General features: G+C 40.4%; 3 protein-coding genes across 3 annotated transcripts; all 3 read right to left on the reverse strand.

The window, feature by feature from the left end:
* Positions 1-2,708: 2,708 nt before the first annotated feature.
* On the reverse strand, positions 2,709-4,208 carry LOC308157009 (troponin I, fast skeletal muscle-like; the record flags this gene model as incomplete). Its single annotated transcript, XM_080530478.1, has 5 exons — positions 4,176-4,208; positions 3,853-3,981; positions 3,410-3,499; positions 2,972-3,148; positions 2,709-2,795 (listed from the first exon to the last, which is right to left on the reverse strand). The coding sequence occupies exons 1-5, from the start codon at positions 4,203-4,205 to the stop codon at positions 2,709-2,711; spliced, it is 513 nt and encodes a 170-aa protein (XP_080386604.1). The 5' UTR covers positions 4,206-4,208.
* A 2,666-nt stretch (positions 4,209-6,874) lies between these two features.
* On the reverse strand, positions 6,875-9,801 carry LOC308158107 (troponin I, fast skeletal muscle-like; the record flags this gene model as incomplete). The annotated part of the gene is made up of 6 exons (XM_080531702.1): positions 6,875-6,964; positions 7,328-7,504; positions 7,710-7,799; positions 8,728-8,856; positions 9,259-9,298; positions 9,794-9,801. The coding sequence occupies 6 exons, from the start codon at positions 9,799-9,801 to the stop codon at positions 6,875-6,877; spliced, it is 534 nt and encodes a 177-aa protein (XP_080387828.1).
* Positions 9,802-12,609: 2,808 nt separating this feature from the next.
* Positions 12,610-15,838, reverse strand: LOC308158108 (troponin I, fast skeletal muscle-like; the record flags this gene model as incomplete). Its single annotated transcript, XM_080531703.1, has 5 exons — positions 12,610-12,699; positions 12,899-13,075; positions 13,684-13,773; positions 14,899-15,027; positions 15,779-15,838. The coding sequence occupies 5 exons, from the start codon at positions 15,836-15,838 to the stop codon at positions 12,610-12,612; spliced, it is 546 nt and encodes a 181-aa protein (XP_080387829.1).
* Positions 15,839-22,809: the final 6,971 nt, after the last annotated feature.

Consider the following 22,809-nt stretch of genomic DNA (forward strand, 5'->3'; position numbering starts at 1 on the left):
GTATCTTGCGGCTGTCTTCACAAAGAGCTCCAGGATGCTTTCGCTTGAGGTGCTCGTTCATTGCAGATGTACTCCTGTGATAGGCCATTTCATTTCTGCACAGTTTACTGACCACCACATTGTTTTCTTTTTTTGTAAAAGCCGGAAATTGCAAAACGTCACGTTTGACGTCAGACTTAACAACCGGATATTCAGGACGCACATTTTTGCGCCCCGGCCTAGAAATAGGAGACAGCCAATTGGAGCGCTGCTACAGCTCACGTGTAAGCGAAAAGTATTCGGCCTGCCATAGACTTCCATTGACCGGCGCCCCGACGCCTCCCCCTATGTATTTTAACAGTGAATTTTACACACACACAGATAAAATGTTTATTGTATTGGAGGATTTTTAATGAATGCTGATAGGCGCCGACAGAATATCAGCCGCATTTTGTGAATAAACAATGTTTATTTTAAAAAAAAAACGTTTACAAATCGCAACTAGGAAGTGAAGGTGGGGAACTAGGAAGTGAAGGTGGGGGCGGCGCCCCAGCGCCCTCTATTGGCCAGCCGCCAATGGCAGCCCATCTAGCCAATCAATGTTACAGCTTGTTGCGAGGTAATACTAGCTACCCGTTCAACAATATCCCATTTCACTATTAGCTTAGCAGGCTGTCATACATGGCTAGGCATGCGACTTTGTTTACAGTCGAGGTTGGGACACTTCAACAGTGCTCTATCATGCTTGAAAAATGTGCAACGGTTGTAATTTGATGTCAGAAGTGACAGCTATTTACAGCGCTATAAAATCTAAAAGAAGGTGGCCACATCAAAGTATTAACATCTTCGTGTCTCAGTATTTCAGAGACAACTTAGATATGAAACTTACCCTTTGAAATTAAGACTTACAATGAAAAACAAGTTAAGTGCATTACTATGACAAGTGTCATTTAGTGATTTCCATTTTTAGTCCGACTTTAAGATATCGTCTATGTATTCCTTGATGTTAAACTTTACATTAGGATCCTCTGAATAAATGAGTCTCCAGGGGCAGTACCACTACCATTACTCCTCGATGTCAATCTCTCTATAGATAGCTTGTGAAGAATCCACCCAGCTCCCCCCCCCCGCCCCCAAACACACGCTTCCCCTGGTAACCCAAGACATCACTGACTGTAAGGATTAGTCAAGCAGGAAGGGAGTGGTGTGTGTGTGTGTGTGTGTGTGTGTGTGTGTGTGTGTGTGTGTGTGTGTGTGTGTGCGCGCATATGTATGTGTGTGTGTATTTGCGTGTGTGTGTGTGTGTGTGTGTGTGTGAGTGTGTGTGTGAGAAAGAGGTGGGTGTGGAGAGGCGGGTAGAGAGGGCAAAGGGTTGGACAGACCCCTCTTGACTGTAGAAGGAGACTGGTAGGAGTGCCAAGGGAGTGCTTGGCTAATGGTTGACCACTGGTCATACTGTGGATAAATCCAATGAACGTTAGATAAAGGAATGTTTTATTCCTGGTAACCTGACATTTGAAAACATTTTTCTAGAAGGAGGGAGGGAGAGAGAGAGAGATAGAGAGAGAGAGAAGGAGGGAGGGGTGAGAGAGAGAGAGAGCTGTAGTGTACTTTGCGAGGCAGGTGACGATGTGGACTTTAAATCACATGATATATAAGAAGAGAGCAATTTACTAACAATTACAATTCATGGCTTTTTGGAACTCTGGAAGCGCCTGTACACCAAGCTAGTATAAGATTTCACTGGTGCCAAGGCTGGCGGTGGCTATGGGCAGGGGTGGGTTCAGCCCACCCAAACGTGCATCTCACCCACCCAATTAATGTTCTGGGGTTTTTCTTCTTTTTTCTGAATAGTTGATATTCCGGGGGCATGTTTGAATGTTTAATGTCATATTTATATTTACTGTAGGTACATATACTATGTCTATCTATTTAGCACTTAAGTAATGTAAAACCACCATCCAAAGCAATTTACAATTATAGATTACAGGGACAATCTCCCTGGAGTAATTTAGGGTTAAGCGTCTTACTTAACGGCACACTAGTGGTGGTGTTCCCAGGTGGGATTTGAACACATGACATGAACATATGTCACCAATACCACCGCTATCATAAATATTATTTCTTTTTTCTCATGTAAATATCTATGCCTGACATAAGTTATCTCTTAAGGCCAATGCACACGGCGTGCGATTTTGTCGCACGACAACATTCGATTCTCAATTCTTTGAATTATTTCAATTGGTGTGAATGGAGAATCGGATGTTGTCGTGCGATAATATCGCATCGCACGCCGTGTGCATTGTCTCATTCAAAACAATGGAATCGAATTCGGCGGTGCGACAAAATCGGGGCCGTGTGCATTGGCCTTTAGACACAGGAGTCACTGCCCAATACCCCATCCTCCTGTGAAGGCATAATGTTCTCATAATGTTGTGCTTGAAAAGGATAGTGTTTACACAGCTTTAATAACCCCATTAAGAAAAGTTATGGCATATTGATAAATAAAGAAAAAATACACGGAAGACAGACTTTATTTGATTTATTTACACTACAGGAATGCAATGGGTATTATACTGGTTTACATGGACTTGACCAGTGTTGGTACAATAACCTTTATTGCTGGTATACATTTGAAGAACACATTACATTTTGGCAACAACAGATCATGTTAGGGACATCATGGTTTTATGAGAGATACAAAGGCAATACTGTTCTGAGGGAAACATTTAAGACTCAGACTCAAACATCTTCTTCCTGCCATCCATGCCAGCCTTGTCCTCAATGTTCTTACGCCAGTCGCCTGTCTTGATCTCCTGTGGAGTTATAGAGAGAGAGGGGAGAGAGAAGATAGGATAGAGGAGACAGGGGAGAGGAGAGAAGAGAAGAAAACTATGTGAATGGGTCTTACCTTATGGTAATGGTAAATTCTGTAAAACTATTTGGATTATTTCAAATCTTGATTGACTGTTGTCAACAGAATCAGACCCACCTCCTCCTTGACCTCCTTCTTGACTTGTTTCAGGTTGGACCTCAGGTCCATAGACACCTTGTGTTTGGAGCCCAGCAGAGCCTGGAGCATAGCATCAGCAGACATACGCACTTTCTTCAGGGCTGGCTTCTTGAACTTGCCCTTCAGGTCCTGCACTTTAATCTTCAGATCCTCAATCTGGAGAGAAGGAGGAGAATCACTCTGCTGCAAATATCCCCTTTATGTAGACAATATTCAATCAATCAATCAATCAATCAATCAATCAATCAAGCTTATTTGTGTAGCGCTTTTTACACAGACAAATGTCAGTGCTTCACAACAAAATAATACTACACAATATGAACAATAAATACAATACAAACAACATGATGACAATCCTTCCACGACACATGCTGCTTACTGTATGTCTGCTCGATGGAGGTAGAGGAAGCTACGTACCTCCTTGTCGGACTTGGCTACTTTGCGGTCCATTTCATATCTCTGTTCATCGACCACATCAATTGCCTGGTGGAGCTTCTTACACAGATCCTACAGAGAGAGGGAGAGTGGAAGATGAAGAAAAAAACATAAACTCATAGAAATATATAACTGCTTCTTCTGATACAAATGTCAAATGACACACGTGGTTTTACTAGTATTATGGTGTGTGGTCTTATCAGACGATAAGTATTTTACCTAATCAATCACAAATACCACTTATGACTGTTAATACATTCTCTATCCATTCTGACACATAGCGTACAGTGAGATCTATTGATGATTTAGTGCTCTTATCACCAAATGGGAGTGAGCAAGAGAAATCTGCATGCCGCAAGACTATACTAGCCTGCTGAGCTAAAGCCCATAGGCATTAGTATGTCTCAGGCCATTCCTGCACCTACCTGGAGTTCCTCTAAGGACCCAGGGATGGAGATGGGGGAGCAGTTCTCCTCCATATACCTCTGCTTCTCCTCCTCCGCCACAATGGCTTCAGCCTCCAGCAGACCTGCCGCGATCTGGAGCATCAAGCTCTGGGTGGGTACAGCACGTTATACATGGTTAGGGGTCCATCTGTGTCACACACTGGGAATCTACGGTAGTAACATTGTGTTAGAATGCTGTTACATAGTTTATTGGTAATAATGACTGTCTATGTTGTTACATAGACCCAAAATATCTACTGTGTTTATTCACTTGTTGTTCATACTGTTCCATATAAGTTTACCTTCAGATGATGCTTGCGGCTCGACGTCATCTTTTTCCTTTGGAGGTCAGCGGTGAAGAATACCATGAGTTACTGAGTGCTCTTAAAGATGACAACATGGATGCCTCTTGGGCATTCTAAAAAAAATCTTTCTACACTCACAAGAACATTCAATTGTACTAGAATAGAATCAGCACTTACTCAGACATCTTGACCGGCAGTTTGTTTCACTGCCTTTGAAGAGAAAAGATGAGTTAGATGTTTGCTTGTGCATTTGCCTCTTACAGTAGGTAATCAACAGTCTCAGAAGTGTCTCTATACTTGTAGCAGCAATAACCTAACATTCCCTTATTCCATCCAACTCTCCATTTTCATACTGAGGCCCTCTGAGGGAGAGGGGGAGTACAAAACAGGTCTAAATTTGGTCATAGTGTGTGTCTGCAGTTGTCTTGTGGACAACGCAGCAGTTGTCTTGTGGTGGTGCTCCTTCGGTGCACATTGGCAATGTAACCACAACAGCTGACGCCCTGTGGAATGTCTGTGGAATTTCCTTGAAGTGTCCGAAGACACAGCCCAACAAAAGAGGCAATCTCCAAAAAAGAATGTCCCTAAAATACCTGAGTTGGGTCCCTGACGTACTTGAACCAGGATCTAAACCATCCTGAATAGTACATTTGGTAGTTGTCTTTGGATTATAATACAAAATATCTGAGGAGGCAAAGCAAGTTAGTTTGCCACTTGACGTCTTGACAATGTGCATCACTTTTGTCACTTTTTTTTGTTTTGTTTTCACAGGTTGAATTTGTCTGAAATTAACAAACTCAGGTACAAGGCATATGTTTCAACCACCAATATGGTGCGAAAAATGCTCATAACACACCCATACAGTATCAAATCCAAAACGTATAACCAATGTCAAAAAACAATTGTAATCTCTGAAAATTCTAAATTATTCTCAACATTAATTATAAAACAGTAACATGCCAGATAATTCTCCTAAAACTGTGTTCCACAATGTGATGTGAAATATGTTACAGCTACGTTAATACCATCTATTAAAGCAACAATTACTAAAAGTTAATTAGGCTACCACAATCCTGACTACTTCTACCATTGTAAGGATGCTTTGCTGGTCCAAATATTGGCTTGAGTTACTGTAGCAACCTGGGTATGGAACCAACAACCCTCTGCCAACTAAATAGGGCACTGAAGCATTTTCTGCTCTGGGCTCTGATCAAAAGCATCAATTCATGTAAATCAATACCAACACTCATCTCACAATCAGCATCTCTGCACTATGTGTGTTTGTCTGTGTGTGATGATTATCTGTTAATAGAAAAACACATGTAAGACACCTAAGACCCTGATACTAAACCCCGGATAATCACGGTGTTGAGCCAAGAGAAGCTGAGAGGAATGGAAAGAATCTCACCTAGAAGAAAAAGGAGGAGTGTAGGACCGTAGGGATGAAGGGATGAATGAGAAAGGCAAACCAGAGAGAAGAATGATGGGGGGGTATATATAGGGGTATATATAGGACAGTTTTGGGACCCCTGTTCTTTTTATGGATGTGGTTATCTTCTTACGCCAATAGGCTAGCTTGCTCCTGAAATATAACACTCCTCACCCTCCCTGTTAAACCAAGAACATTACCCTGTCTGAGAAAGATCTTCACTTTAGAATTTGCCCCATTATATGAATTTGTGAAAGTCTATTATGATATGATATGGATGAAGAAACATTGTAGGCGAAGTGATAGAAAATATGGTGTTTATGTTGATACATTTCAGCGAACATTTCAGCAATACTGACACATGGTGAACAATTGTAACAACAAAACAACAAAAGTAACAACTTACTTTCTTAAGTCGCTTTGGATAAAGGCATCCATGAGACAGCTAAATGCCAAAAATGTAAATGTAATGTAAATTGTGTATCTGATCTTTGAAATACACTGAAAGAATGTTTATATTTCATATATTTAGAAGGAGTAAATGAGGAGAGCATTGAGAGACAGTCGTAAAGTAATAAAAAGTGAGGGTCTTGGGAAACCATGTGAACCCTACAGTCTGTGGCTAGTCTATTTCTATTGGCTGCACCAGCTGTCTCCTAAACTGCATGGTTGCGTTTATTGATCTGGCTAGCTAGGTCCTGCTTACCAGGTGTGTGTGTGTGGGGCAGGTGGTGGACTGGCTGTATCACATCACACTAATAAAGTTCTGGTTGAATAATCACAGTTGTCTCAAAAAGTAAAAAAGACAAGGTACAATGACAATCATGCTGGAGAGTAGTCTGAGTTGTTTAAGGTATTTTTTGCACTGCTCAACACTATTTGCTCCAGCAAATTGGGGCCCTCTGTGTGTGAATATGTGGAATACGTATACGTATAGAAGCCATTGAAAAATATAGGGGTAGTTGAATCTCTCTCGGTTTTTGTCGTGCCAGGACTATGGGAGAAATCTTAGCAACACTCCATTAGTTGAGTGGTTTATTTAGTGCAGTTAGCTTAGATATGTTCAATATAGATATGTGTATGTCAAACCACCGTTCAGGGATTGCGGAGGGAGAAAAGTAAGTCCAAGCACAGAGTTCTTGTAGTCGCAAAAGTAGATCTTAAGTATCAGGAGCTAGAGATACAGTACAGTAGACCTATGTCTAAGACGTCTCGAAGGCGTCTTTATCTGCATGACTCAGCTCAGGAACCTTAGTCTCAAACAGTCTCAAACCTCAGGAACTTTAGTCTCAAACATTTTCTTCCTGTCTGATTTGTCCTCAATGTTCTGACGCCAGTCACCAGCAGTCACTTTGTCCTGGGAGGGGAGAGGAGCAGAAAACATACAGTATAGGAGTGTTATTCACAATGGAATATTGGATAAGAAAGGCTTACAAGTGTAGTTCACAGTCAGTAATTGGCCTATTGTGGGAGACCTAACCCTTTGTTTCAGGACATAATGTAACGTTATGTATGTAATGTATGGTATGTAATGTAACTGTACAGAGGTGGGATAGAGCAATAGATAAGTGACAGTATGAAGGCATGCATAGTTTGAAGTATGAAGGCATGCAAGTTTTTTGCCCAGAAGGAGCTGTTACAAGTCAGTTACCATAGCCTATGAATTCTGTTGAGTTAACCTATATCAGAGTCTCTTCATGAATTCAAGAATCAGACCCACCTCCTCCTTGACCTCCTTCTTGACTTGTTTCAGGTTGGACCTCAAGTCCATGGACTGGTTGTGCTTGGAGCCCAACAGAGCCTGGAGCATAGCCTCAGCAGACAAACGCACTTTCTTTAGGACTGGCTTCTTGAACTTGCCCTTCAGGTCAACGACCTGGATTTTCAAGTCTTCAATCTGCGGGTAAAACAAGACATCACTTTATCTTAAGGATTCAACATCAGACTGTCTAATACCACATACAGTAGCCACCTTACATTCATTACTTCATCGATAAATCACTTGGCCTTGTCCATCTTTTAGGCAAGAGCATACAGAGCCGTGGGGAAGAGTAGCGAGTGACATTGAGATACCATGCATCGTGGGTAGAGATCGTCCTCACCTCCTTGTCTGTTTTGCCCGTCTTGGTGGCCATGTCGTACCTCTCCTCGTCCACTGTGTCGATCTTCTGGGACAGCTTCTTGCAAAGGTCCTGAACACAGAGAGAGAGCGAATGTCAGCGAATGTTGAATCATGACTGGTGAATATGTTTTACAATGAGATTATTCTTATTAAATGCTCAATATAACCGTAGTCTAGAAGGACTTTGCACCTGTATGTGTCAGTAACGGCCTGGGTATAAAACAATTCATCCCACTTGCAACAAAGATTAAGACTAAAGATTAGTTAACTGAGAATGTTGCAGCGTTAATAGGAACAAAGCTTGTAATGTGCCCTGTTTGTTTTGTACCCAAACAAAAGTGTTTAATGCCAGCATACAGTAGCTGTCTGAGCACGCAGCAATCCGATAATTGCTGCAGCCTAATCAAGGTGTACATTTTTGACATATGTAATTTTTGTACATTTAGCAGACGCCTTTATCCAAAGCGACTTACAGCAAGTAAGCTGTGTACAAGTAAGAGTGCACAACATTAGTAGGGGCCACTGGGTTTTTCTATGTTTGAACTTGACATAAAGCAGTTCGTTTTTTAATGAAGGACAGGAATGATTATCGATCAGTTAATTAAAAAGTGACAACTGTGGATTTGTTGGCATTTTGGGTTTAGGTAACATAGCTAGCATATGATGAGTTGGCTACTTTATTAGAAGTTTCTAAACCCAGTAAACAAGCAAATATGAATTGTAAGGAATATGGGACATTATTGGGGAAAAAAACTGGTTTCTACAATGCCACACACCTCTGTTCATAACAGCTGTGTGTGTGTGTGAGAGAGAGAGAGAGAGAGAGAGAGAGAGGGGGAGAGAGAGAGAGAGAGAGAGAGAGAGAGAGGGAGAGAGAGAGAGAGAGAGAGAGGGGGAGAGAGAGAGAGAGAGAGAGAGAGAGAGAGAGAGAGAGAGAGAGAGAGAGAGAGAGAGAGAGAGAGAGAGAGAGAGAGAGCTCTCAGGTAACCCTACAGTACCATAAGTTCCTGCATGGTTCCAGGCAAGTCGAGGGAGGGGCATTTCTCCAGCATGTAGGCCTCCTTCTCTGCCTCTGCCTCAGCCACCTCTGCCTCCAAGAAGTCTGCAGCGATCTGGAGCATCAAGCTCTGGAGGACAACCACACATCAGAGGTCATGCATGTTTGAAATAATGAATATGTAATGAATTATCATAATAACGAACTATCATTAAAAAAAATAATCTCATGTAGTTCTGTGATAGCCCCAAGAGTCCTGTCTAAGAAAATGTATAACTCTTAATTGTTACAGTGTTATCACATGTTACAACTGTTACATGTTGTGAAGACTCAAGAGGCATTGAACTAGGAATTTAACATACAGTAGCATAAAATGTGGCTCTGGCAATTATAGAAGGATGATCATTGATCAATAACATGCCTCTATATAAATGTTAATATATCATGTGAGCCAAGGTTAATGAGTACATGAATATGGAGGACCTCTAGAAACAGAGATAGCCCTATGGTTGGTTTGAGAGGAGCTGTCTACCTTCAGATGGTGCTTACGGCTTGTTGTCATCTTCTTCCTCCTGTTTGACAAAGACAGGTAGATGATTTGAGGGGAAAAAATGTAAGGCGTTGTCACAGAAACCAGAATGTGTTAAAAACATGATGACAGAGTTACTGTGCTACTTCAAAGGGACAATCTGGGATTCAAACAAGAACAAAGTGGTCACCCTGACACTTTTTTGGGTGAACAGCTGAGGCATGGGGTCCTTTGGAACCACTGTCAAATTCAAATCAGACAGAGCTATGGATGCAAGAACTGACCATCCATGGGATCAAAATAGTCTTAACCTTGGTTTGAATCTATACAGTGTAGTAAACAATGGCGTAAAACAAGCTTACATTTCGGATTCTGATGGGGTGGTACAGTTGAACTAAGCTTGTGAGGCATTTATAAGTTATATTATTCAAGAATCACTGGCTATATTCAGGGTATCACATTTTCTGTAATATTAATTAGTGAGATATCTTTATAGGCATAAACAGATAAAAGCAGTGTACATTTCACAGAAACTTACTCAGACATCTTGGGTGTTGGTTTGTTTCAGTCCCTGTGTTAAGAGATACACATGAACATATCTTGCCTCATTTCATTTCCGAAATAAAACAATTAAAGCATAATCTTATAAATAAACCAATGTTTGACTGTTCGAAAGAGTATTGTCTTATATGGATTGGGTTGCTTGCTTATGTCTTACTGAAACATATGTTATAGCCACCACTATCTATATCTTCCACTACCATGCCACAATGATATTCCAGAGCTTCCATGGGTCTTCTAAGGTCATAGGCTAGGTAACATACAAGACCAGCAACCATACAAGTACAAGGGCCACAAATTACAGCAATATCAAATTCACTTTGAACTCCAGTAGTAACAGCAAGAGATTAGTTAAGAGCTAGAGAATCATCCAGTGTATATATTATTGCTTAGTATATTTAATGCATGCACACTTACCTAAAACATTGAAACCTATCTATAACTATTCCAAACCATCAGAGTGCCAAATAATACTTGATATAATAATAATAATAATAATAATAATAATAATAATACATCCTTTCCTTTTCTATCGATTCATTTCAAAATGGCATCCAGAGTAAAGTAGCATTGTCTCACTTACTGTATATGCAGAGAAATTGGGAAAGTATGGAGTTGGAGGAGGGAAAGGTAGTACTGGGAAGCCAGAAGCAAGGACTAGGACTAAGTCATATACTCTGTTTTCTGTGAGGTCAGCAAAAAGGCAAAAGTGTAACCTTCTCTTTATGGTAGCATGCCCCACGCAGGCCAATAGGCTAGCCAGGTCCTGAAATACCAATACCACACTAATCAATCAACTGCCTGTGACATTTCTGCAAATATATTATTTAAAAAGAATCCCTGCAATTTGAGAATAGAGCTTTCATGGTCTATCTCCTTCTAATTGTGTGTTTATGTTGTACTCGGTAAATGCTAAATAAATGAGATTCCAAGTCTTTCACAAGAAATTCAGTCAATTATTTCACTTGTTTGGTAACTTAAATCCCCTTTGGATATTTGAGACCTCTAATTGTTGATGAATCTATTTGATTTGATTCATCTCTAGATAACATACCATGTTAATGCATATAAAACATTTAGTAGGAGTTACGTTACAGCTCAGAATAAATAGGAAATATAACCATGGTAATTACCAGTCCTGATAGTTACTAGTAACACGCAAGACAATTAGCTTGTTATTACAAGGTAAGGTGGATTGTAGTTTCCACGTAATTATTTTTTCCATGAAAGATACTTGTTTCTGTATTGTTCTTACCGGTACTATGTTTCCATATTGTTCTTAAATCATTTCAATCAACTAATGAGCACAAATGTAATTTAACTTATAACTAATGAACAGATAAGGTAGTTCCAATTGAAATCTGGAAGTTGCTGTATTACCCTTTTCCATTTTGTTCTAGCCTTGTATCCTATCCTAACCCTCTTGAATCATAGTCTGATATTTCAGAATGCACCCCCCCCCCCCCCTTCCCATAAATGATATGTTATAACAATCCAATAACCATGAGCTATCAAGTGTGTGAAGTGGGAATTTAGTTATACAGGTTTCATATGTTTTTATGAAAGTTGAGAAAAAGCTATAAATCATTTGAAATGGTCAATGGCAATGCCATGATCAGATTATGGCAGAATCTCAAGTGTGAGCAGTAAAAAAATAAAAATAAATGTTGATTCCATAGGAGGTTTTAAGTTCACTCAAACAGAACTAATATCATTTGGGGGGAAATGCTTTTTATAATGACATGGAAACTACAGTCCAACAATGTAACAACAAGGTAATTGTATGTCTTGTTACTGGTAACTACAGGTAATTACTGGTCATTATTACCATAGTTATTACTGTGTAATGACTCACTCATTCAGAGTTGTAATGTAAAGTGCTACCAATAATCCCTAGCAGTGTTTTACACCAGTCTGTGTCTTGTTTCCTCATAAGCAACCTGAGACCGAAGTGAGAGGGGTCTCCCTACTGACCTGACTCTTCCCTGCTGACCCTGTCACACACATGCTGTAACACATCAGTTACTGCAAGAAACTCCTCTCTCTGTCAGTGTGTGTGTTTGAAGATAATTCATCCTTATATTAGAAATGTACAAAGAAATATTGAAGATAACCACTTTGATTGTGAGTGAAAACAAATACTTCTGCTGTATTTGATCGGCCGATGGAATATGTTGTCACATTTGGTTTGATTATAGCTTAGTTTGATTTGATAATAAAACGACCATCATTATATTGCATAACAGGTCACATTTTGCTGATATCGCCACATGACTAATGCTTGAACCGATTGTACAGAATATATATCAAGTATAAAATCAGTGATCTAAGGGTCACTGAAGTTTAAACAAGCATTTCCTTAATGACACAAAGTATACTTTTTTGTCATTTGTATTTGATTTGAATGTCCTACAGTGTGGGCATGTCCGTAACATAACCATTACCTAAGACAGGATACAGTAGTTCAACAAATTAAATGCAGTGATTGCAATGTGGATTGTATCCATCAATGTAGATTGTGTGCATCAATGTGGCAGAAGGACACATAGGCTATAGAAATGTTTCTCATTAAAATAATTTATTTTGACAGTAAAATGACAGTATGATACAGAAATACAGATTATTTTGACTGTTGTAAGGTGAACTATACATACAGATAGCCATGTCAGCAATTAAACGTAGTTAAAAGCCGATAGGACTATGTCATATTAATGAGACATTGAGACAGAGGAACAATAACATAATAGGCTTTATCTGCATGACTCAGCTCAGGAACCTTAGTCTCAAACAGTCTCAAACCTCAGGAACTTTAGTCTCAAACATTTTCTTCCTGTCTGATTTGTCCTCAATGTTCTGACGCCAGTCACCAGCAGTCACTTTGTCCTGGGAGGGGAGAGGAGCCGCACACATATAGAGGTTACTTAAAATAGATCTACATGAGAGAGTTGGGTTTCACAGAAAACACACTTCAAACTCCTTGATAGATAGATAGATAGATAGATAGATAGATAGATAGATAGATAGATAGATAGATAGATAGATAATTATATATCTGGAATCTAGTCAACAGAATCAGACCCACCTCCTCCTTGACCTCCTTCTTGACTTGTTTCAGGTTGGACCTCAGGTCCATAGACACCTTGTGTTTGGAGCCCAGCAGAGCCTGGAGCATAGCATCAGCAGACATACGCACTTTCTTCAGGGCTGGCTTCTTGAACTTGCCTATCACGTCCTGCACTTTAATCTTCAGATCCTCAATCTGGGCAGAGAGAAAAATAATCAGCATTGTTACCACGCACACATGCATGCACGCATACACATACGCACACGCAGACGCACACGCAGACGCACACGCAGACACACACACACACACACACACACACACACACACACACACACACACACACACACACACACACACACACACACACACACACACACACACACACACACACACACACACACACACACACACACACACACACACACACACACACACACACACACACACATAGGGGTAGTGGTGGTCTAGTGGATAGTGAGTTGGACTTGTGATTTGTGATCGGAAGGTTGTGAGTTCAAATCCCGCCTGAAGCCACACCACTACTAGTGTGCCCTTGGGTAAGGCACTTAGCCCTCAGTTACTCCAGGGGGAATGTCCCTGTAATTCGTAATTGTAAGTCGCTTTGGATAAAAGCGTCTGCTAAATGGCAAAATTATTATTCATTATTACACACACACACACACACAAACACACACACACACACACACTCACACACACACACACACACACACAAACAAACTAGTATGTTTGAAAGAATGGAAGAAGAAGAAACAAGAGCAACATGTAGCTGTAAACAAACCCACCTCCTTGTCACATTTGCTAACTTTGCCGGCCATATCATATCTCTCTTCATCCACTCTATCGATGGTCTGGTTAAGCTTCTTCAAAAAGTCCTGAAAGAGAGAGAATAACATTACCACAAAACCCACTGCTGAAGGCCACAGTATATAAGGCTCTGGTATAAGGCTGTGGTATAAGGCTATGGCTATAAGGCTATGGCTATAAGGCTCAGTATAAGGCTCTCGATAGATATACAGTATATATGTGACAACAGCTGGTGAAACCAGGAAGTCGGCAGCCGATCAAATGTTACGACTTTTATTCAGAAACATTTTAATAAATGTCAACCTTGTTGAAAATCAATGACGCACTCGCTAGCCAACTAACACAGCTTGTTTTGTGAGCCTGCTAACAATGTAAAGTAGTGTTATACTTAACTAGGGAGCAGTGGGGATTACTCACCAAATCCATTGCATTGCAATATTTTGGCTGTGTTATTTAACATTTTCAGAATAAAAGTCTGAACAATTCGATTGGTTGCCGACTTTCTCCCGGTTTCACCAGCTGCCGTCACATATATATATATATATATATCACCGGCGCCCCCCTCCCCTCTCTGGAAGAGCTGTACAACACACGCTGTCTCAGGAAGGCCTCCAAGATCTCCAGGGACCCGACCCACCCTGGGTACGTACACTTTACCAGGCTGCCCTCGAAAAGGCGGTTCAGGACCCTGGCCGCTAAGACAAACAGACTGAAGAACAGCTTCTACCACAGGGCCGTCCAGGCCCTGAACACAGCAAAGACCTAGGTTCTGGGCCCTGGACAGTCTGGACGGATTGTATGGCAGCTGCTGGACTGAAAAAATCAGGTGTAGTGCTGAGGCACAAACATGTACATTTCAAGCCTGCAAACTGTGACACTTTAAATAACGTGAAACAATACTATTGTGCAATATGACAACCCTAGTCGTCTATCTGTACAGTATAGTACAGTGGATTGTGTACATAGCCTTTATTTATGTAAACCAGCTCCTTCCCTTCTTGTGATTTTTTTTTTTTTTTAAGTTTTTTTTTTTTCCCCTTTCCTAACACCAGGGGAGCCACCCCTCCTAAATTTCGTTGTTTGGTACCTGTACTGTAGCAATGACAATAAAGTCCATTCATTCATTCATTCATATATATATATATATGTATACACTGTACATATATTCGATACATAGATACATAGCTAGATACCTGCAGCTCTGCCAAGGTACCAGGGAGGGACAGAGCGGGACAACTCTCCTCCATGTACCTCTTTCTCGCCTCGATAATCTCTGCCTCCTCTGCAATGATCAACTGCTTTGCGATCGCAAGCATCAAACTCTGGAGGGCCAACGCATAGAACCAGGTTAACAAGACAAACACTGCCAGTATTGTGGCACAAAGGAGTCTCAGGCCGAACGGCTGCAGGCTAATCAGTTGGTGCATATACAATATACTGCAGAACAACACCACCTTTTTGTTACACAAGGAGGTCCTCGGGACTAAACTAAGCACCCAGGTTCATTAATGAGGGAGCAGAGACATGAATCCAGTTTGTTAAGATCAAGACATTATTAGATGACTAAAATAGATGCTGCAAAATAAGAGAGCCTAAAGAAGGAGTTATGGTTCACTGACGGTATTTTTAGGGTATTTCTGCTTTTATTGATATAGAGACAGTAGACATCAACAGGAAGGATGGGTGAGAGAGAGGAGGAATGACATGCATGTATCGAGGGTCGGAATCGAACTAAATTTCCTAAATTTCCTAAATTTCCTAAATTTCGTTGTTTGGTACCTGTACTGTAGCAATGACAAATAAAGTCCATTCCATTCCATTCCATTCCATAGAACTAGATTATCTGGTAAGCGCATTAGTGCACTCCGCCACTAAGCGCCCCCCACCAGTGCAACACTTCTGAGAACCATTGGGCAATGGGAACAATACAGAAAACAGAGAAATAATGATTCTGTAATCGAGCCTGTCCATTATCAGCTTTAGGGTTTTCCTGTGGGTTTGTTATGCCACTGAATGGATAAGACCCTCTTGGGGTCATAGAGGCGTCATAGAGAGGTCATAAACATAATTTACCTTGAGATGATGCCTGCGGCTTGATGTCATCTTCTTGCTGTTACAGAGAGAGCATTGCATCCATTCATTGACAATGGTTTCAGTGGATATACGTACATTTGAATCTGCATGCAGACAGATATGAGGCTATATGCCTATATAGTTTGTGTGCTACTTACTCAGACATCTTGGCTGGTTGGTACTGTTACGGCCTGCAGAGAAACAGAGTAGCACCATGATTGGTCAAACTAGGTTTACATTTTACCCAATTCACAAGTTTCCCCAACACCCCGGAACATTACTCTAAAGACGGTTGAAAGAATATTCAATATAATTTGTGTTTCTTTGCTTTCGGTTAGAGAAACACTGTATAGTAATTCATCTTTCTCCTCTGTCTCTGCCCCAAAGTGCCAAAATCTTGGATAGGTAACCTGTTGACTGTTGCTCATCTGTCATCTATCGCCCCCTAGTGGTAAGATCGATCTGCTGTAGTCTCTCATGCTAGACTAGCATTGCACTAACCCACACAGCCTTGGGAGTGTGCTGCTACCTTATGGACAGTTGATGAAAAGGTAGGCAACGTTGGCTACAGACTCGTCTGTCAAGTCTCAAGTCTCAATTACACCATAACAGCAAGTGCTAAAAACAGTTCCGCCATCTATCAACAGCCCACAATAAAATCATACAATTTATGGACAGGAAGGTCACTGTAGGACATCGTTATCAGCCAAATCAGGGCAGGGGGATTTTATCGATGGTCTTGGCCACCTATGTTCACTAGGGAATTTAAAAGCCTAAGTAAGCAAATAAATCAACACAAAAACAAAACACATATAAAACTGATTCAATATAATCATTTCTCATATAAATCTGGACTGATACTACTCCATTGATACGTCCGAATGAGGGTCAGCTATATATGTGTGTAAGAGAGAAAGAGAGAGAGAGAGAGAGAAGGAGGGAGGGGGTGAGAGAGATAGACAAATAGGTAGAGATAGAGAGATAGACAGACAGACTGACTGACAGACAGACAGACAGATAGACAGACAGACAGATGGACAGACGGACAGACAGATACTGTAGATATATATATATAGATAGATATATAGAGATATAGAGATAGAGATATATAGATATAGATACTGTATTGGTATACAGTATCACACAGAGACAGGTAAACAACAGCATGCTGAAAGGCTTTATCATTTGAAACAAGAACCACAGTGAGAACTAGCCACAGGCAACTATATAACTCATAATATGTCCTATTCATAAGACACTGATAAAAAAAAACTTTCCAGGGAAACTTGATAGGTCAGTGGGAAGAAGTGCTTGAGGAGCCATTTGGTACCCAGCGGGAGGGGGGATGGGGGGGTCGGGGGGGTCAAAGGAGCAGGTGTGGTGGTTAAAGATGCCATCATCAGATTATTTATCAATCATCTCTACACGCTATCTAGTTTCATACACAGTGTCATATTCATGTTTTCAGTGTAATACAGCAATTTAATAAGAAGAGATTATCATACGAATGTATTTCATATAGGTTTTCTGCTCTACTCATCATGAATACAGAGGTTTTGCCAATAAAGACAGGGAGCAAATATTTCTATCTACACTGGTGCCCAAGCCAAGTGAGACAAATATTCATTATCAATGTTCATATTCATAATGTCAGATCTGAACACATACACAAACTGATGTTTACAATACTACCTCTGCACATACTGTATATTGCATAGTTACCTATCACTACCATTCTTGTTCTAATTATGTTGTGCTCTTTTATCACTATTTGCACTTCTGGTTGGATGCTAAACTGCATTTCGTTGTAATAATAATAATAATAATAATAACTTTGCAAACGTTGCAGCTCAAAGTGCTTTAATCATTATATAATGCAATATTAAAAGGATGGGTTTTTATAATCTTAATTTAATTATTTAGTCATTTAAAGGCAATATTAAAAAGATGGGTTTTTAGTCTTGACTTGAACATATTTGCTGAGGTTGCATCCCTAATGTAAACTGGCAGTGCATTCCACAATTTGGGTGCATAAAATGTATAGTACTTGTACTCTGCGATGACAATAAAGTTGAATCTTATCTTATCTAATCTAATACACCTGTCAGGAATGTACGTAGGAAGGTAGTCACTTATCAGAAAACCAATGTAGCGGTCAAATTAAAGAGTTATCTAAACAGTTGTGTTTGGGCTGCAGGGTTGAAAACATATAATCAAAGATGATATTGAGCACAAATCTAGACATTATAAACATTTTAGCACTTAATAAATCAATCAATCAGATACACTATCATAGCCTCACAGTGGAACTTCAAACAAAACTCCATTAGTTCATTCCATTTGTTACTACAGTACCACCAATGTCCAAAAACACCAAAACTTCAAAAGTGTGTTTTGGGGGCAGCGATGCTGCATACTTGACCACATGTGCCGCTGCTGAGCACACACATTTAGAGACACAGAGACAGACAGGACAATAACAAGGGGCTCACCTGTGTGATAATCGGGTAAACAGTGGAGACGTGGGAGTGTGCAGGCAGACCTGGAAGTCTGGGAGGCAAATGGGTTTTAATGGCATCCAATGATGGCTCAGCACACGTTGCCTCACTCTTTATGGCATTAGAGGCCCCCCTAGACCAATGGGTCGAAAGGCGACGCTCCCTTTGAAAGTCTATATCGCCCTCCCACACACACACACGCACACGCACACACACACACACACACACACACACACACACACACACACACACACACAGAGATACACAGATACAGACAAAATGCAGACATACACATCCATCCTACCCAGCCCTTCAGCTGCTTACATATAAATAACCCCAGCCTTCAAGACTGTTATTTTTCTTTATGACTTATTTACTTAGTGTTGTCCTCACCTGTCATACTGAGAGTTATGACATAACCTCATGATGGGATATTACCTCAGGATTTTACCTCGGTTTAGGACTTTGGGGACATACTGTGGTAGTGGCAGTTAGGGAGTAACATGATTACTGTACTACTAAAGTTCAATACTTTTAAAATCTACTCACCTCTGAAGAAGAGGAACGGTCCAGTTTGTTGTCAAAGTAGGACATCCTGTCAATGTAATGAACAGAAAGTAGACGTTTTGATGTCTTTATGATGATAGGACTGAATTCAATTCATTTAAATATAACAGTTGTATCCCCAATAGAGGGAGTTGACTCTTGATTTAGAAATGGTCAGTCCGGTTGCATTTGTCAGATGACTTCAGTGTGATGTGTCACACCCAATGGTGAAAGGTTAAGTGCCAAGGGACTGCCAATTTTTAAATCAAATGTCAACTGACTTCATCCGGAATACACTGCAGGCCAAATCAAATGCACCTAAAAGCACTGTGCAAATAGATTGAAACCTGGCAATAGACTTTTCTCTGGGATTTAGAGGATAGAGAATGCTTTTCATCCCTCCTCTGTTTCTGTCAGATGTACTGTGATGGTGACAGACTGAATGGCTCTCTCTATTAGATAACATGTTATCTGACAGACCTAGGTTCTCTACACATTCTCAATATTAACATGGTCCATCTAGGGTAGTGGTGGTCTAGTGGATAGTGAGTTGGACTGGAGATTGGAAGGTTCAATGAGTTCAAATCCTGCCTGAAACCACACCACCATTAGTGTGCCCTTGAGTAAGGCACTTAGTACTCCAGGGGGAATGTCCCTGTAATTTGTAATTGTAAATCGCTTAGAGATTAAAAGCGTCTGCTAAATGGCTAATTCAAATTATTCTCTATACAGGGGTAGTCCTTGACAGCCATGGGCTGTACACAGTATGCCTGTTACAATAACACATACTATAACTCAAACTCTTAAGTCAGCTAATCATGGTCTTCAAGAACTACTGGAAAACAATTAGCCAATCAATAAACAGACTAGGGTCAATCCTGTTAATCGGTGGCTTTTGGACCTGGTAACTTTTGAAAAAAATAGTATAGATTGTTCATGTCTTTAACATTTAATCAGAAAGGGGATATGTTTAACTGTCTGGGAAACATATCGGCCAAGCTCAGGCACTTAAATTCTTATAATTATGGGCAGTTTGTTCAGACATGGACCATGGCAGTATTCCACCCTGTTAGGGGATAACAATCACAAAGTGTTAAAAATGTAAGGACATAACAATATTCTGATTTTATTGTGCATTATGTGTCCATTATTCTATTCTATTTGTTTATTGCCTAAAAATAATTACTAAACCATTTTGATGTGTTTTGTTTCGTGCTTTTTGGTAGTAATAAAAAATAACAACACAATTCATTAAAAAATTACACATGTTCAATAAATCCCTTCCAACCCTGCAAATAAATACAAAAACATATTCTTTGAAATTGTTCAGCTAACAGGGTGGAGTGGAGCACAACAGGGTGGAATGTAACATAACAGGGTGGAATTACCACCAATAATAAACTGAAAATCAACAACTCATTGGCCTAAACCACTAAACAGTCAAGAATAATTCAGAACAATTAAAGAATTCACAAATAAAAAAGCAGTGCTCCTGCTCCAACCCCTAACCCCACATCCACCCAACCGCACCTGCCTTTCCCCCAGTTTTTCACATCTGTTTTTCAATGTACCTCCATGTTGACCTGTTGAGTTGCATAGACCTGTGCCTGTGGCTCTTCAATCATAGTAGCTGCTGGTCAGCATACCATCTTATGTTCTTGCGTGGGCCCGGCCAGCAGAACTTGTTTACACCGTTCAAGATTCTTGGGGTGCGTTCGTAAATACGCTCTGGAAATCTGCTCTGGAAATCTGCTCTGGTTTCTCGCTCGAGTTTCAACTGAAAGCAGTTCATTTCCAAACGGTCAGAGAGCCCCCAGTGTGTGTTCCGGCGCTCTCAGAGCGTATTTACGAACGCACCATTGGAGAAAAGCAGCCCATGGCTGAAAAGGCTGTCACTTACTAACGTGATCAACTTAATGGGCTAATTCTATAAACGTAGTTAAAACTAGTCTATGGGCCTTAACAATTGCATAAACAATAAGACTGACTTATCCTAAGTCGAAAATATGACATGACCCGCAGGCTAAATTTCAGCTCAAGATGTTGCCATGCCAACAGCTGACTAGTCATAAAAAAAAAAACTGTCTACAGATAAATATTTTGTTTAGATTGAACTTTAGTTCTGTAAGGGACATAAACAAAAGACAAAATGAAATATATCCATGGAAATACACTTAATTTGTTTATTGGCAACCTTGGCAACTAGCTAGCTGACTAGCTATACAACATAGCTGGCATACCTGGCTCAGAGAGCTGCACGTTTGATTTTCCAAATCCAAATGGGAGGCTCATTTAGTTTGGAAAGCAAACACCAATTCACTTATCAGTGGCCATGTTGTTTTTTCTGTTCAGTGTTTTACTTTTCCTAGGTAAGTTAGGTTAGCCAAGTGTAAGAATTAGAATTTGCCATTTAGCAGACGCTTTTAATCCAACGAATTACAGGGACATTCCCCCTGGAGTAACTGAGTGCAGGTGTTTCAGGCAGGATTTGAACTCACAACCTCCCGATCACCAGTCCAACTCACTATCCACTAGACTAGACCACTACTACCCCTTTAGTGTAAGTCACAGTTATGCCACAGATGGAATTAGATGTCTATCCTATGGCTGACTAACAGTTAGACTTAAGTCAAAATCTAGTTCTATGTTTATGCAATAGGTTCATGTTACATGAGTCATTTTGTTCAAAATGTGACATCAGATGTAGCCTATAATAACTGTAAAAACAGAAAGAGGTACTTACCCTGCCATTCTGTGCTTTGAGTTGATGTCCACTCTCCAGAGGGATATGAGAGAAGGTAGCAGGTAGCCTAATCTAAGAAGAAAACAATACATTCATAATTTTGTTTTGTTTGTGTGTGTGTGTGTGTGTGTGTGTGTGTGTGTGTGTGTGTGCGGGCGGATTTTTTAAAGTAAAATCTCTGTCATTCATACATTTTACGTACACCTGAAGCAACAGATTCAACTTCCATCACTGTATGCCTTTAAGACAGAAATAACTCTTAAGTCATCCTCTAGAGAAACTTTATCCATACATCAGGTCAACTGACCTTGCATTTGGCAACCGTTTCTCCTTCCTATGGAGAATTTGAAGTTATCGGATCTCTATTTCTGGCAGGGTGTGAGGGGTAATAGAGAGGGAGGGGGGGGGGGGGGGGGCGTTGAGTGGGGTGAGGAGTAAAGGAGAAGGAGGAGTGGGAAGGATGCATGTCATCTCCTTAAAGTAACTAGAGCTGTTCTGATAACCTTGTCTCTCAGAAGAACAAAATTCTACACCGCAACTGGTCCTGCCAGTCCAGCCCTCTGGAACATCCTTAGAATAGAACCGCACGTCAACCGACTGCCTGTAACTGATCGAGTTTGTTGTTGTTAAGTTCTACTTAATCCTACTGGACATTAGCACTACAGATGATTCCTTGGCTGGTTTTATGGGCAAATGTGCATTTCAAGCTTTATGATTACAGTAGTGATAAAGGTCCACTCAAAATAGTTTGATACCGTTGACTACCGTTTGATGAAACGGTGTATTCAAGCTGAAAGTATGCTGTGTAGTCTCAAGGACACCTCAAATAGAACAAGTGTAGACCAGGGGAGGCTGGTGGCTAGAAATGAGATGGGATGGAATGAGGAGTGGCATGGGATGGAATGAGGAGTGGTATCACACACGTCAAGTGTCCTCCGATTTCTACCTTCACCAGCCTCCACTGCTGTGGGCAGAGACCACCAGTAACTGCAGACTGCTATGGAACTTATGAGCTACACACTACGGTATTCGGAATATCACTGACTGAAAAGCAGTTGTCCATGCACATTACACTAAATTTAAGGCATAATTGAGAATATCACAAAGCAAATGCACACACATTTGAATATTTGAATGTGTTGTTTAATCTTTGCTCTAAGATTAATTTGTTCCATTTATTTTCATGTGAAACAGATCCTAAATGTGTAATGTAAAACATAATATGTACAATTATTATCAATGTT

This window comes from Nansenia antarctica (assembly GCF_963989245.1).
Source record: "Nansenia antarctica genome assembly, chromosome: 5".
Taxonomy (NCBI): Eukaryota; Metazoa; Chordata; class Actinopteri; order Argentiniformes; family Microstomatidae; genus Nansenia; species Nansenia antarctica.